Source organism: Aquarana catesbeiana, linkage group LG03, assembly GCF_042186555.1.
Source record: "Aquarana catesbeiana isolate 2022-GZ linkage group LG03, ASM4218655v1, whole genome shotgun sequence".
NCBI classification, from domain to species: Eukaryota; Metazoa; Chordata; class Amphibia; order Anura; family Ranidae; genus Aquarana; species Aquarana catesbeiana.
The window spans coordinates 500709790-500725001 of NC_133326.1; the positions used below are offsets into that span (position 1 = coordinate 500709790).

A 15212-nucleotide genomic window follows, 5' to 3' on the forward strand; every position below is an offset into this window, starting at 1 on the left:
ATGACCCTTGCCAGAGATTGGAGACCTATTACGGTCTCTGAATTTAAGACCTTCTTGGGCCTATCCCTCCTTATGGGCATAACTAAAAAAAGTGAGTTGCGGTCATATTGGTCCACTGACCCAATTCACCATATGCCCGTGTTCTCTGCTTCCATGACCAGGACACGATACGAGCAGATCTTGCGGTTCATGCATTTTAATGACAATGAACTCTGTCGTCTTTGGGGTGACCCTGAATACGATCGGCTCTACAAAATTCGGCCCCTCGTAAACCACTTCAACCAACAGTTTACAGCCTTGTTTACTCCCGATCAAGTTGTCAGCGTTGATGAGTCCCTGATTAGGTTTTCTGGTCACTTGTCATTCAAACAGTATCTTACCAGCAAGCGCGCCAGATATGGGGTCAAGATGTATAAGCTCTGTTACAGGGCAACAAGCTGTACATATAGTCTTATAGTTTACGAGGGAAGAGATAGTTACGTAGAGCCGGAGAACTGCCCAGACTACATAGGGAGCGCTGGTAAGACTGTGTAGGACTTGGTGTCACCCTTATTCGGAAAGGGAAACCACTAGTACGTGTACAATTATTAAACAAGCGTGCCACTTTTTAGTCACTTGTTTGATCATGGAATTGGTGCATGTGGCACCGTGCGATCTAATCACTGGGACTTACCCCAGAGGCTTGTAGATTCAAATCTTAGGCTGGGGGAGATAGTCTGCTTGAGATGTAATAATTTGCTCGCAGTGAAGTGGAGGTATAATAAGAATGTTTTTGTTCTGTCCTCCCTTCACTCAGATACGACAGTCCAAATTCCAATGGCGACTGGTGTTGTGGAGAAACCCCTCTGTGTCCACGAATACAACCTTAATATGGGAGGGGTGCACCTCAACGACCAGTTGATGGCGCTGTACTCAATTGCCCCTAAGGGCAGACGCTGGTACAAAAAAATGTCTGTATACTTATTCCAATTGGCTCTGCTGAACGCTTATGTGCTATACAAGGCATCAGGACGAACCAGAACCTTCCTTAAATTTTAGGAAGAGATCATCACAGCCCTTCTGTTTCCAGACGGTGCTGTGGTCTAACTTCCCAATGCAAATGCAGTGAGCCGGCTGCATGAAAGGCATTTTCCGTATGTCCTTGCTGGTACCCCTACCCAAGCACCCCAAAGAAGATGTCTGTAGAAAACGCGGATATAGGCGTGACACCCGCTATTATTGTCCCTCCTGTTCTAACCATCCTGGTCTTTGCATTGGTGAATGTTTCGAATGCTACCACACACTAGTAGAGTATTAGCATAGGGTACAGCACTGCACAGACTAGGACACACTCTCACCGGGTCTCCAAAGATGCCATTGCATTTTGAGAGACCCAAACCTGGAACCGAACCGTTACAGTTACAAATAAAAGTGTAAAAAAAATGTCACAATGGGCTCACCCATTACGCTACAGCCAAAACCGTGTCTATTAGGAATTTTTCCTGACCCAGAATTCAATAAATTCACTAAAATATTTTTACATGAAACACTTTTTTCTGCTTGCAAAGTAATAGCCAGGGTATGGATGAGACCCACGCCACCCGAGTTTTCACAATGGTTGATAGAAGTAAATAATGTTTTGCCATATAAGAAACTAATATACTCCCATAGAGGATGCCCCACTAAATATGAGAAGATATGGGAGAGGTGGCTCAAATCCTCAGATACCTGTGTCAACAGTGCCTAATTCATCTTGATTTACAGATCCTGTATTGTTATTTCTCTTATCCTTACTCAGGTCTTCTTTCTCACTCCATAAATTGAGCTTATATGGGGAAAGTGGAGCCAGACTTATTATAAACCGCATGTAATCCAGAAGAAGTAAACTGTACATGGTGCCAATGTGAATGTCTTACATGAAAGTATACAAAAATGAGGGATATAGTTATATGTTTTATACAAACAATACTGTACATTAATTTTGATATATGTCATGATTTTCTACTGTATGTACTTCCCCTTATTTGTTCAATAAACAGACTTTATAAGAAAAAGTGTAAAAAAAAATTTTTTTAAAGTTAAAAGAAATACAAAAAAATAAAATAAAATAAAAAAGCCAAAAATAATTGTTGTTTTATTGTTCTTCTTTATCTATTCTCTCTCTATTGTTCTCTCTCTATTGTTCTGCTCTATTTTACTGTATTTTATAACTGCTGCAATGTTGTATTGTTACTATGTTGTATCATATTTGCTTTTCAGGTATGTAATTATTTTATACTTTACTGTTTACTAGGTTTTATTGTTAACCATTATTTTCTTTTAAGGTACGCCATTCAGCTGCAGCACTGATTTATTTATCTTGACAGCAACAGCTTTTGCTCTCATGATACGTAAATCAGCTACTCCAACGCTGTAGGAGGTGATTTCACCATCACAGTTAAAAAAAAAGAGCATATATGCCGAAGCATGGGGGCAGGGGTGGAGGGGCGATTGCCCCCATGCTTCGGCATATATTTTTTACTCTTTTTTGGCACAGATTGTTGTTGTTTTATTGAGTTAACGTTTTATTGTTACCATTGTTTGCTTTTCAGGTACGTCATTCAGCTGCAGCACTGATTTATCTATCTTGACAGCAATAGTGTTTGCTCTCACGATACGTAAATATCAGGAACCATGAATCAGACCGAGACAGAAGTAAAGTTAAATCACACTTGTTTAATAATAATAAGGTAAACAGACTAAGCGTAGTCAAAACAAGCCAGAGTTCAGTAAACGGATCGGGTAGTCAGCCAAGCAAATGTCAGAGAGCCAGAGATAAACGTAGTAGTACAGCAAGCAGGATCAGGAGCCAGAAGGAACGTCAGCCGAGCAAGTCTTCAACAGGAACGCAGGAGAAAGTGATGCTGACAAAGGCGAAGGCAGAGGTCAAGTGAGCTGGACGACTTTAAGTAGGCAGGACTGATGAGCAGAATCAATAACAGCTGGGTAACTGTGGAGAGAGATGGGAGCTGGCAATTAGCCGACAGCTGAGCGGCCAGCTCAGAGAAGGAAGGGCTGAGCCCAGTCCTGACAGTACCCCCTCCTCAACTCGGAGGACCACCGGGCTTAAGGGGAAAACTTCCACGGAAATCACAGAGGAGGACAGGGGCATGTTCGTCCGAGGATAAGACCCAAGAGCGTTCCTCCGGACCATACTCCTTCCAATGCACCAGGTACTGTATGCGTCCACAGAACCTACGGGAGTCAACAATGGATTGTACTTCATACTCCTCATGGTTCTCAACCTGTATAGAGTGAGGACTTGGCACCGAGGTGGTAAAGCGATTGCAGACCAAAGGTTTCAATAAGGAGACATGAAACACATTTGAGATGCGCATACTAGAAGGAAGGTCCAAGGTGTAAGCCATAGGGTTAATCCTGCGAAGGATACGGAAGGGCCCAATAAACCGAGGTGCGAACTTCAAAGAAGGAACACAAATTGGGGGTTGCGAGACGACAGCCAGACTCTGTCCCCAACCTGGTAGGAAGGTGCAGGCAAGCGTCTGCGGTCAGCATGGAGTCTGTACCTATAATTAGCATGTTGCAAAGCCTCCTGAACTTGTGCCCAAGTGGAACAAAGACCACGGAGATGCTCCTCTAACGCAGGAATACTCTGCGGAACAAACGAGTCAGGCAACATGGAAGGTTGGAAACCATAATTCACCATAAACAAGGACAATCGGGAAGCAGAATTCAAGGCACTGCTGTGAGCAAACACTGCCCACAGTAATAGGTCTGACCAGTTGGTATGATGGTCAGAGATATAGCAAGGTAAGAATTGCTCCAAGGACTGATTGGCTCATTCTGGATGTGCCAACACAGGAGCAGAAACAAAGGCAGCCTTGAGACTCTCAAAGACCTTAATGGACTCCAGAGCCCAAATCTGTGGGTTACCGTCCTTTCTGGTCATATCAGTCAGGGGCTTGACCAGAGACGAGAAGTTATGAATAAACTTCCGATAATAGTTGGCAAAGCCCAGGAAATGCTGCAGAGGATGTAAACCCACGGGTCGGGGCCACTGTAGGACTGACGAAAGTTTCTCTATTTCCATCGAAAAAACAGCAGTGGAAATGACATAGCCCAGAAATTTAACCTGTTCATGATGGAACTTGCACTTTTCCAGTTTACAATAGAGATTGTTTTCTCTTAGTTTCTGAAGCACACGACAGACATCTGTGTGGTGGCTCCCCAGGGACTTGCAAAATATGAGGATATCATCGAGATAAACCACCACACATAACTGCAACAAATCTCGGAGGACATCTTTAATAAATTCCTGGAAAACTGCCGTAGCATTACAAAGGCCAAAAGGCATTACGATGTACTCATAATGGCTTGTTCTGGTATTAAACGCAGTTTTCCACTCGTCGCCCTCCTTAATCCGCAGAAGATTGTATGCCCCTCTCAAATCAAGCTTCGTGAAAAACGTTGCTCCCTTGAGGCAGTCAAATAACTCTGTAATCAATGGAATCAGGTAGGCATTCTTAATCATGAAACAATTGAGACCCCTATAATCAATACAAGGTCTCAGTTCACTGCTCTTCTTCTTCACAAAGAAAAAACCAGCAGCAGCAGGAGATGAGGATTTGCGGATGAAGCCTCGAGAAAGTGCGTCTGCAACATACTCCTCCATGGCCTTATCCTCCAAGACCGACAAAGGGTAAACCCGGCCACGAGGGGGTATGGCACCAGGTTGAAGGTCAATTGCGCAATCATAAGGTCGGAGTGGAGGCAAACTACCGGCTTGACTTTTGTCAAAGACATCGCTAAAATCGCGGTACTCCTCCGACAGGGAGGAGAGTGAGAAGGTGTACAGGACCTTGGCTACCTTCTGGAAGCATGTCTCACTGCATTGTGGTGACCAGGAGAGAACCTCAGCACGAAGCCAATCAAAAGAGGGGTTGTGCCTCTGTAACCAAGGATAACCAATAACCAGCGAAAACCTAGGTGAGGAAATAACTTGGAATTGGATTATCTCATGGTGAAGAGCCCCTACGGCCATGGACAACGGAACCGTCTCATGAATCACATGGGCAGGCTGTAGAGGTCTCCCGTCAAGAGCCTCAATGGCAAGTGGAGTGTCACGCAGATGCAGCGGAATCGAGTGCTGCGATACAAAGGCAGCATCAATGAACAGGCCTGCAGCCCCAGGGTCGATTAGAGCCTGTATCTCGATGGACGACTCAAGGTTCAGGCGTTTCCTGGACGGGTAGGACAAGACTTAAAAAAGTGACCTGCCTGGCCACAATAAAGGCACAATCTCTCCCTCCTCCTAAAGGCTCTCTCATCCGCAGAGAGACGCGTGAAGCCCAAGTGCATGGGTTCATCTTCACTGACCGACTCGGTACCAGGAGGCATGGGAGGTGAGGGAGGCATGGGTGGAACTGCAAAGCTCGGAGGCAAACGTACAGGAGGCTTCCGCAAGCGTTCCTTAAAAGAGAGTCTTTCTCTGAGTCTGGAGTCAATGAGGATGGCAAACGTGATCAACCTCTCCAGCTCAGTGGGTATATCTTGGGCTGCTATCTCATCCTTGATGGAATCCGAGAGACCATGAGAAAAAGCATCCAGGAGGGCCTCATTGTTCCAAGCAACCTCTGCTGCCAGAGTACGGAATTTAATGGCGTAGGCGGCAACAGTTCTCGTACTCTGTTTGATGGACATGAGGCACTTGGCAGCAGAAGCGGAGCATGCGGGAACGTCAAATACCCTTTTAAAGGAGGCCACAAACTCAAGGTAAATCAAGACAACAGGTTTTTTGCGTCTCCCATAGAGGGTTAGCCCAGGCCAAGGCTCTCTCAGAAAGCAAAGATATCACGAAACCTACTTTGCTTCTGTCCATGGGAAACGCCTGGGGCAGCATCTCAAAGTAAATCTCAACCTGGTTGAGAAACCCTCTGCATTGAACTAGATCGCCCCCAAATCGCAGGGGAAGAGGAGCGGAACCAGACATACCTCTTATAAAGGTAATACTTGAGACAGGTGCCTGCACAGAGACTGGCGCAGCAGCAGGGACGGCCTGCAACTCAGGTTGTACCGGAGCAGCCACAGTGGGAGCTTCCATGTGAGCTGTGCGACTCAGGAGCGTTTGTAACGTTATGGCAAACTGATCCATGCGGTGATCTTGCTCATCCAATCTGGAAAAAATATTACCAACAAGTGGATTGACTGTATCTTCTGAATTCATGGCCTTCGCCTACTATCAGGAACCATGAATCAGACCGAGACAGAAGTAAAGTTAAATCACACTTGTTTAATAATAATAATAAGGTAAACAGAGTAAGCTGTCAAATTGACTAAGGCAAAGGCAGAGATCAAGTGAGCTGGACGACATTAAGTAGGCAGTACTGACTTGCAGAATCAACAACAGCTGGGTAACTGTGGAGAGAGATGGGAGCTGGCAATTAGCCGACAGCTGAGCGGCCAGCTCAGAGAGGGAAGGGCTGAGCCTAGCACTGACAGTAAATCAGCGACTCCAGTGCTGTAGGAGGTGATTTCACCACCACAGTTAAAAAAACAAACTGTGCATGTATGCCCATCATTAGAAGTGGGTGGATGCAGGGCGGTATTCTAATGGTTGGCATACCCACTGATCAATCTCTTTTTTGTTCAGCCCACAGGCTGCATGAAAAAAAAGAACATTACAATATATGCCCAACAAGGACCAGCAACGTACTGGTATGTTGCTGGTCTTTGAGTGGTTATACCAGAGTGATGCCTGCAGGTTTAGTTATCATCTTGGCATCGTTCTTTTCAGCCAGTGGTCGGCTTTCATGTAAAAGCAATCCTAGCAACTAATTAGCTGCTAGACTGCTTTTACAAGCAGTGGGAGGGAACGTCCCCCCCCCCCCCCCGCAGTCTTCCATGATTTTCTCGAGCACTCCTGTCCCACGGGGGAACCTGAGAATGCAGCTGTTGGTTCCGCCAGCTGACCATAATGCTGATCGAAGACCAGAATAGCTCAAATGATCTCTATGGCCTAAGAAACTGGAAGCTATGAGCATTTCATGACTTCGGTTTCGCTGGATATAAACAGCGCCATTGGGTAATTGGGAAAGCATCTTATCACACCGATCTTTGTGTGGCCAGATGCTTTAAGGGCAGAGGAGAGATCTAGAGTCTAATAGACCCCATTTTTTTAAAAAAAAGAGTACCTGTCACTACCTATTACTATCATAGGGGATATTTACATTCCTTGTGATAACAATAAAAAAATTATATAAAAAAAAAAAAAAAAGTGAAAGTAACAGTGTAAGAATAGAATAAAAAGGCAAAATAAATAATAAAAAAAAGCACCCCTGTCCCCCCCCTGTGCTCGCATGCAAAGGCAAGCGTCGGTCAAATGTAAACAGCAATTGCACCATGCATGTGAGGTATCCCCGCGAACATCAGATCAAGGGCAGTAATTCTAACAGTAGACCTCCTCTGTAAATCTAAAGTGGTAACCTGTAAAGGTTTTTAAAAGCTTTTAAAAATATATGTCGTTTGTCGCCGCTGCGCGGTTGTGCTCAATTTTAATGCATGTCTTGTTTGGTATCTTTGTACTCGGCTTAAAGCGGAGTTCCACCCAAAAGTGGAACTTCTGCTCATTTGATTCCTCCCCCCCTCCGGTGCCACAATTGGAACCTTTCAGGGGGGAGGGGGGTGCAGATACCTGTATTAGACAGGTATCTGCCCCCACTTCCGGGAATAGACTCCCGTGGGAGTCACGCCCCCTCCCGCACCTTCCCCCCCCGCTGTCTCCTGGGAAACACACAGGTCCCAGAAGATAGTGGGGACCACTAAGAACGCGCAGCGCAACTCGCGCATGCGCAGTAGGGTATCGGGAAGTGAAGCCGCAATGCTTCACTTCCTGATTCCCTCACAGAGAATGGCGGCGGCAGCAGCCGAGAGCCGAGCGATTGATCGGCCTCGGCTGCCGACATCGCTGGACTCCAGGACAGGTAAGTGACCATTTTTCAAAAGTCAGCAGCTGCAGTGTTTGTAGCTGCTGGCTTTTAATATTTTTTTTCTAGGTGGACTCCCTCTTTAAGATCATCTTTTATATTTTACCAAACATTTGGGCAATATAGTGTGTTTTAGTGCATTAAAATTCAAAAAAGTTTTTTTCTTTCCCCAAAAACTTGTGTTTGAAAAATCACTGCACAAATACTATGTGAAAAAGGAAAATAGTAAAACCCACCATTTTAATCTGCTGGGCCTTTGCCTTAAAAAAAATATATAATGTTTGGGGGTTCAAAGTAATTTTCTAGAAAAAAAAAATTTCATGTAAATAAAAAGTGTCAGGAAGGGCTTTGTCTTCAAGTGGTTAGAAGATGGTGGGTGATGTGTGGCATAAGCTTCCAATGTTGTGCATAAAATACCAGGACAGTTCAACACCCCCCCCCCTCCCCCAAATGACCCCTTTTTGGAAAGTAGATACCCTAAGCTATTTGATGATAGGCATGTCTATCAAGACAACTTTGTGAAAAAAAGCAAAAAAAAATGATTGTAATTTTCCCGAAGCTTGTAGAAAAATATAAAATATTTCATGGACTCAACATGCCTCTCAGCAAATAGCTTTGGGTGTCTACTTTCCGAAATGGAGTCATTTGGGGGGGGGTTGGGGGTTGTGCTATCTGGGCATTTTATGGCCTTCAAAACTGTGATAGGTAGTGAGGAGTGAAATAAAAAATGTACACCCTTTGAAATCCACAGGTGATTGGCTTTCAGGGTTGTGTACGTGGCTAGGCTCCCAAAAAGTCTCACACATGTGGTATCCCCGTACTCAGGAGAAGCAACAGAATGTATTTTGGGGTGTAATTCCACATATCCCCATGGCATGTTTGAGCAATATATCATTTAGTGACAACTTTGTGTCATTTTTTTTTTGTCATTTTTCAATCACTTGTGACAAAACATAAAATATTCAGTGGGCTCAACATGCCTCTCAGCAATTTCCTTGGGGTGTCTACTTTCCAAAATGGGGTCATTTGGGGGGGGGGGTTTGTACTGCCCTGCCATTTTATCACCTCAAGAAATGAGATAGGCAGTCATAAACTAAAAGCTGTGAAAATTCCAGAAAATGTACCCTACTTTGTAGACGCTATAACTTTTGCGCAAACATATAAATATACGCTTATTGAATTTTTTTTTTTTTTACCTAAGACATGTGGCCGAATACATTTTGGCCTAAATGTATGACTAAAATTGAGTTTATTGTATTTTTTTATAGCAAAAAGTAGAAAATATCATTAAAAAAAAAAAATCGGTCTTTTTTCATTTATATTGCAAAAAATAAAAACTGCAGAGGTGATCAAATACCACCAAAATAAAGCTCTTTTTGTGGGGAGAAAAAGACGCAAATTTCGTTTGGGGTACGCATTGCATGACCGCGCAATTACTAGTTAAAGCAGGGCAGTGCCAAATTGTAAAAAGTACTCTGGTCAGGAAGGGGGTAAAACCTTAGGGTCTGAACTGGTTAAAAAATAATAATAATCGGAAACCGGCGCGTGCGCACATGACAGGGGATGACTGGATTTCGGGCTACACCGAGCTCTCAGTGGTGGTGTTTCATCGGATTAGAAAACCCGTCAGAATGTGTAACGGAAGTGACGTTTCGTCGCCGCCATCTTGCTACACCCCGTACTCCTCTACAGTACACCGGAAATTATGTAACAGGAAGCACATGGTGTACAGAGGAGAAGGTGTGAGTGTATGTGACAGTGTGTGCGGATCGTCTGCATGATGGTGAAGTCTAAGAGTGCCCTGTTGGCTCTCATTCACCAGTATCTCCTGAAGAATGGATACAGCAAGGCTGCCAGAGAGCTACAGCTAGAGAACGGAGAGGTGAGACGGAAATGGAAGGCACACCATGTTATGTTTACAGCTGTGTGTTCACTAGGCTGCCTTATGTGTGGGAGGCCTGTGTACATTGGGAATACTGTGTATGTCTAGGAGTTTCAGCAACGTGCTCAGCTTCCAGAGGTTTGTCTGCTCTGTCCTCCTCCTCATTCCATGTTTCTGGTGATTTCATTAGCTTTGTGTTTCCCAGGTTGTCCTTTTTCTCAGCACTCTATATCTATAGTACTGAAGTGCTATCCCTTTTCACTGCCATGCAGATGATTTCTTACAGGCAGCTTTTGAATATGCAATGCTTTTCTTAGCTGACCTCCAGGAGCTTACAGTCTTATGCCTTGTACACACCATAAGTATACTGGACAAATGAATGTCCCTTTTTTCTCTTCATGCTAGTCTCATAGAAAGCCAATAGGTTACAAAAATTTTCATACGACAGAATACAACTTCAGATGTAAGATAAGCTTAGCATACTAAGATGTATTCTTAGCATGTGTGGTCTTGGTCACATGATTTTTTTATTCGTACAAATACCATACTAGTTTCATAAAAATCATGGGTTCTGTTATATGAGAAATGTTGTGCTTGTCCCTTCAGGTATTTTCACATGAACTTTCATGATCCATATTTCTCATTATGTGTACTATGCATAAGGCGTCATTCACACAGGGCGTATATATGCATACCCCCCCCGTGCGGGGCCGTGTTTACCCACATTGAGATGAACGGGTGTTCTGTGTATCCCCCATACAGGCAGTCCCATTTGTGACAGTTGGGACAGCGGCTGCACGGACACAGCTGCTATGTCCAGCTTAAAGCGGAGTTCTGCTTTAAAAAAAAAAAAAAAAATCAAAATTTAGCAGCTACAGACTTTTAATAATCGGACACTTACCTGTCCCAGGATCCAGCAATGCGGGGGGAAAGAAGCCCTGCTAGTCTTCCCCCCTCCTCTCTGCGGCGCCGGCATTGTAACTGTCGGCGCCTGGCTGTGGCTTCACAGCCAGGCACCCACTGTGTATGCGCAATCCGCGCAATCTTCTGGGACCTGTGACGTGTCCCCGATGATTGCCGAGGGGGAGAGGTGATCTCCTTTCCGGAGCTGCTGTGTGCTGGGAGGAAGTGGGAGCTGGGACCTTCTGAAAAGAGGGGGTCACCTCCCTTAAAGCGGAAGTTCCATTTTTGGGTGGAACTCTGCTTTAACATCTGTGTGGGTGTGTTTCCCTGAGCTCACTGTCTGTGTTCAGGGCCCCCGAACCCACATTGATGTCATATTGAGACACAGCCACTGTGTCCATGATATCAACAGGACTGCCTGCATGGGGATGCTTGGAACACTTGCGCATCCCTGTGTGGATAAACATGGGCCTAAATGGGGGGGTACGGTTATGTACACCCCATGTGCATGAAGCCTAAAGCTCCCTATCTCGCATGCATACACATACTAGGGCTAGTTTAGATAGAAGCCAATTAACCTACTATCATGCGGTATAGGAGGAGTTTGGTGGAAACCTGCACAAAACATAGGGTGAGCATGCAAATGGCATGCACGTAGCGTCTGGGATTTCAGTACTCCAGTGCTGCAAGGCACCCATGTTAAAATGCACTTTTTTTTTAGCTTAACCACTTACCTACTGGGAACTTTTACCTCCCTACCTGCCCAGGCCAATTTTCAGCGCTGTCACACTTTAAATTACATTTGCGCAGTCATGCAACCCTGTACATATATTACATTTGTATCATCCTTTTTTTATTCACACAAATAGAGCTTTCTTTTGGTGGTATTTAATTATCACTGGCTTTTTTTTTTTTGCTAAACAAACAAAAAAAAAAAACAACGTTTTTGAAAAAAAATAAAAGGTTTTTCTTAGTTCCTGTGTTATAATTTAGCAAATGTGCACTGATGAGGCGGCACTGATAGGTGGCACTAATCCGAAGGACACAGTGATCACAGAGCACGCCGAAGTGGCGGTTGCAAGTTCTGGAAGGACATCAAGACACCCTCCCAGAACTGGGCGACCGCACGGTAGCTGTCATTTGGCTGTAGCGTGGTTAGCAAGTGGTTAAAGGATAAATTCACCTTTTGTAACGTGTTACATGTTACAAATGTTCGGTCCCCCGATCCTCTGTTTTGATAGCGAGTGGGGATTCTTCTCCTCTCGCTCACTGCCACAACCTAAAAAAAAATGCTCTGTGAATGCATGGACTACAACTACCGACAGCCTTTCCAGCTGTCGGCTTGTAGTTCTCAATGAACTGTCACAGTGCTGTTGAGTGCTCTAGGTAGTTCAGTGATTCTTTCTGTCACTGTAAAGCTGCCTGCTTGTATGATGTATGGGCAGACAGCTTACATCGACAGTCTGCAGGAGTCCTGCATGGCATCAATGATCTGCTGATCACTAGTGCAATGCTTTCCAGGCTCCGAAAAACGAAAAATCGTAAATGCACTTTCTCCAAGCGTCTTCCAGGACAGCCCATGAGACCTTGGGCTCCTCCTACCAGGACAGGAAACACGTCACCCCCACCAGATAAAAGGGCGGTCCTCCAGGCCCATGTCAGTTATTTGTGTTTCCTCCGGACGGGGGGGTAACATGTTCATGGAACCTGCTCCCATAGGCCTTATAAGCAGGGGCTTTGTATGGCCTTTTTTCTGGGGCATATCACTTACCTCTTCCTCTGCCAGAAGCAGCACACCGCTGGGGAGGTTGACTGTGTTGCTGTTCTCTGTCCTCAGTGCCTGGAGAGGGCCAGGACAGGTGTGAGGTCGTGCCCCTAGCGCAGTGCATTGCACTCTAGCTCAGCTGAGCTTCGGTTGTCCTTCCCTGCCGACAGCCTGGCTGATCTGAGCAAGGAATGGAGGAAGCTGCAGCGTTCGAGGGGGCGGAGCTATTGCGCTCCAAGCTGGCCCACAGGAAGTGCCTGGAGAGGGTTACTTCCGGGGCATATGACATCATCATCGGGCGCCAGAGACGAGGTTCCAGTCTTCATAAACGGCGCGAACAGAGAACTAGGGCTGCAACTAACGATTATTTTCATAATCGATTAGTTGGCCGATTATTGTTTCGATTAATCGATTATTCGGTTAATAACCTAAAAAAAAGTGTGGTGTATATTTTAGTTTAATATTTAAAGTATAAAAAAAAGGAAATTTATTCCTAAATATCTCAATGCAGTGGTAAATATAAATTACCAACTTTATGGTTAGGGAGCAAAAGCTCTAATCCACTCTGAGAATAAGACAGAGGAGATATACTGTAGTATATAGTATAGTATATACAATTAGAAGAGATATACTGTATATACAATTAGAGGAGATCTACTGTACATACTATTAGAGGAGATCTACTGTACATACTATTAGGAGATCTACTGTATATACTATTAGAGGAGATCTATTGTATATACAATTAGAAGAGATATACTGTATATACTATTAGAAGAGATACTTTATATACTATTAGAGGATATATACTAATAAAGGGTGAATCTGGTAAATATCATCAGACTCAGAGATCAATTTTTTCAATTCTTTCATTCAGCGAATGTACAAAGATTTTTCGTCTGAATATTCTCGTCTGAAAATTGACTTGGCTGAAAAAAGCATAGATGTGAACGTGTCCCATAGGAAACCATGTAAATGAACTGTAGTGCGTTTATGCAAAAAGCACCAAAAAAAACATAGATATGAAGAAGGTCTAAGACGTTTAGTAACATAATGGGGTTAAAAAAAAATAAAATTAGCCCTTTAGATAATCACTACTGTAAGGGGTTAATTTTTTTACTGTAGAACTGTGAAAGTTTGATTTACAGTAACGATTATTTGCTCTTTTTGTGCTATAAAGGGCTAATTTTAGTTTTTTTTTTTTTTAACCCTATTATGTTACTGTCCGATTAATCGATTATGAAAATAGTAATCGATTAATTTCATAATCGATTAGTTGTCGATTAATCGATTAGTTGTTTCAGCCCTACAGAGAACGCTGGCTGCTGGTGTTTCTTGGTGTTAAGCAGCCAGGCTGTGGATGACCAAGAGGGGCAGAATGGATCCTCCTGCAGTACCTGCACAGGCAGCGGATGCAGTTCCCAACACCAGCACCTCACAGGTAAGCCTGGGGTGTTCTGTCACCACCTTACTATCCCTGTGAGTGTTCCCTCCCCCCTCTGTAGTAGTGAGTGTAGGGGGACACATTTCCCCCCTCCTGCACGTGGTGTTATGGAGTGATTGTGTGGCTTTAATTACATTGTGGGGCATTTATTTTGTCTTGCAGACCAAGACTCAGGACAAGGCCCAAGCGCAGCCACTTAAAAGGAAATGTGCGGTTTGCGCAAACAAATTGAGCTCCTCATGGAGCAAAGCAGTTTGTCGCACCTGTATAGAAGGCCTAGTAAAGGATGACCCGGTTGCCTCTTGCCAGAAGATGCTTACTTCTGTTAGGGATGAGCTTGCGTCCACCTTCAGTTTCTTTAGAACGCTTATTGACAAGCTCCAGACTCCAGCAGAGAGTCCGTCTTCACTGAAGGCGTCAGTAAGCACTCCGCAGCAGGCAGAGAGTGAAGACTCTGAGGCTGAGGTCAGATCTACCCGTTCTTCTCTGGAAGAATCAGGGTCAGATACAGAGCCCAGAGATAGAGAATCCACTTGAGGCTCAAGATTTAAGTTATCTGTGGAGGATTTAGATGACTTATTAAAGGCTATCTATACTACCCTTGAATTAAAAGAGGAAGAGGTTCAGTTATCCAAACATGATCTTATGTATAAAGGATTACATAAGAGAAAATCAAGAGTGTTTCCAGTTCATAGTTCTTTGGTTGATACTATTAAACTGGAATGGGATAATCCTGAGAGAAAACCATTCTTCTCCAGTAACCTAAAAAGGAGGTTTCCTTTTGATGAGGACACTGCGCAGCCATGGAATAAGAATCCCAAGTTAGACGCACCTCTTTCAAAGGTTTCGAAAAACTCGGACCTGGCGTTTGATGATATGGGTACGCTTAAGGATCCGATGGACAAGAGGGGGGATATCCTTCTCCACAGAGCCTGGGACTCAGCAGTTGGAAACCTGAAACCAGCTTTTGCTTCCACTTGTGTGGCCAGAAATCTGGAGGTTTGGTTGACTCAGATTCAGTCACATCTGTCAGCAGGTACCTCCAGAGAGCAAATTTTAAAGTCTTTTCCTCTCCTATTTCAGGCAGTGGGTTTTTTGGCAGATTCTTCTGCTGAGTCGGTAAGAATGTCAGCCAGGACTTCGGCTCTAGTGAACTCGGCCAGGAGAAGCCTTTGGCTTAAGACCTGGTCAGGGGACTCGGCCTCCAAGTTGCGCCTTTGTGGCCTTCCTTTAACTGGCGATCATTTATTTGGCCCA

At 44.4% G+C, this 15212-nt stretch overlaps 1 protein-coding gene across 1 annotated transcript in view; it reads left to right on the forward strand.

Moving 5' to 3' along the window:
• Positions 1-9653: 9653 nt before the first annotated feature.
• LOC141133983 (uncharacterized) overlaps positions 9654-15212 on the forward strand; it is a 90553-nt gene continuing 84994 nt past the window's right edge. Inside the window, exon 1 of the mRNA XM_073623582.1 lies at positions 9654-9843. Coding sequence (XP_073479683.1) covers positions 9739-9843 — 105 coding nt within the window. The 5' untranslated portion in view covers positions 9654-9738. The remainder of the gene's footprint in view (positions 9844-15212) is intronic.